Source organism: Hyaena hyaena, unplaced genomic scaffold (genome assembly GCF_003009895.1).
Source record: "Hyaena hyaena isolate Hyena2069 unplaced genomic scaffold, ASM300989v1 scaffold_2776, whole genome shotgun sequence".
NCBI classification, from domain to species: domain Eukaryota; kingdom Metazoa; phylum Chordata; class Mammalia; order Carnivora; family Hyaenidae; genus Hyaena; species Hyaena hyaena.
In genome coordinates this window covers 1-1,284 of record NW_024083428.1, presented here as the reverse complement: position 1 = coordinate 1,284, position 1,284 = coordinate 1, and the positions used below count along the sequence as shown (strand labels likewise).

General features: G+C 48.6%; 1 protein-coding gene across 1 annotated transcript; it reads right to left on the bottom strand.

The window, feature by feature from the left end:
• Positions 1 to 355: 355 nt before the first annotated feature.
• On the bottom strand, positions 356 to 1,279 carry LOC120227684 (olfactory receptor 1F1-like; the record flags this gene model as incomplete). Its single annotated transcript, XM_039225743.1, is given in 1 exon segment — positions 356 to 1,279. A coding segment is annotated over 1 exon segment (924 nt), but the record flags the coding sequence as incomplete, so codon positions are not given.
• Between the last annotated feature and the right edge of the window lie 5 nt (positions 1,280 to 1,284).

The window sequence follows — 1,284 nt, the reverse complement described above, 5'->3', positions numbered from 1 at the left end:
ATTCTGTCTCTACCTCTCTGTCTCTCTCCTGCTTGCACTGTGCCTCTCAAAAAAATTAAAAACATTAAAAAAAAATATGTGTAGCTATGTATCCTTCCAGACAGAAACACTTGATTTGGGTGTAAAATAATTCAAAAGTTAGTCATTAAAAAGAAATCTCAATTACTGGTAGATGCAGCAGGGTTACAGGTGAATTCGGTCCACAATAAGTAACAATTGCCATCTACATCCCCCAGGCACAGACATCAGTATGTTTGTTCCCAGACTCTCTTTGACAAAACATCTGCTATCTTATACTCAATTGATTTTTAAAAAAAAGTTTTCATGAAAATAAGACTAAGCTTTGATTCTCTCATCAGACAGAAAATGTCTTTCTGCCAACCACTCTTCCAAGAGCCCCTTTTATGTCCTTGTTCCTCAGGCTGTAGATGAAGGGGTTCAGCATGGGGGTCACCACTGTATACATCACAGTGGCTGCTGTGTCCTTCTCAGAAGAGTGTGTGGATTAAGGGTTGAAATATACAGTGATGATGGTGCCATAGAAGAGGGAAACCACGGCCAGGTGCGAGCCACAGGTGGAGAAGGCTTTCCATCTTCCCTTTGTGGACGGGACTCTCAGGACAGCACAGTTAATGCGGACATACGAAGCCAGGATGCAAATAAATGGAGTGATCATGATCAGAGAACCCTCAGTCAGAATCATCATCTCATTGAGATGTGTGTCCGAGCAGGACAGTTTCAGGAGGGGTGTCACATCACAGAAGAAGTGGGGGATGGCACTGCCTGCACAGAACGAGAGTCGAGCCATCAGCAGGGTATGCATTAGATCATTCAGGTTGGCAAGGACCCACGACCCAGCAACCAGCAGGGCACAGAGCTGGTGGGTCATCTTTGTTGAGTAGCGTAGGGGGTGGCATATGGCAACAAAGCGGTCATAGGCCATCACGGCCAGGAGGAAATTGTCCATGTCTTCTATCTTTAATATAAAATACATCTGTGCGAGGCACCCAGAGAAGGAGATGGCCTGAGTCCCCAGTATGTGGTTGGCCAGCATCTTGGGGACGGTGGTGGAGGAGAAGCAGATGTCCACGAAGGACAGGTTGCTGAGGAGGAAGTACATGGGGATGTGCAGGCGGGGGTCCGCGCCGATGGCCAGGAGGATGAGCAGGTTCCCCAGGACCGTGGCCAGGTACATGCTCAGGAAGAGCGCAAAGAGGAGCTGCTGCTGCTGGGGCTGCCTGGAGAGCCCGAGGAGGAGGAACTCGGAGACGCTCGACTGGTTTG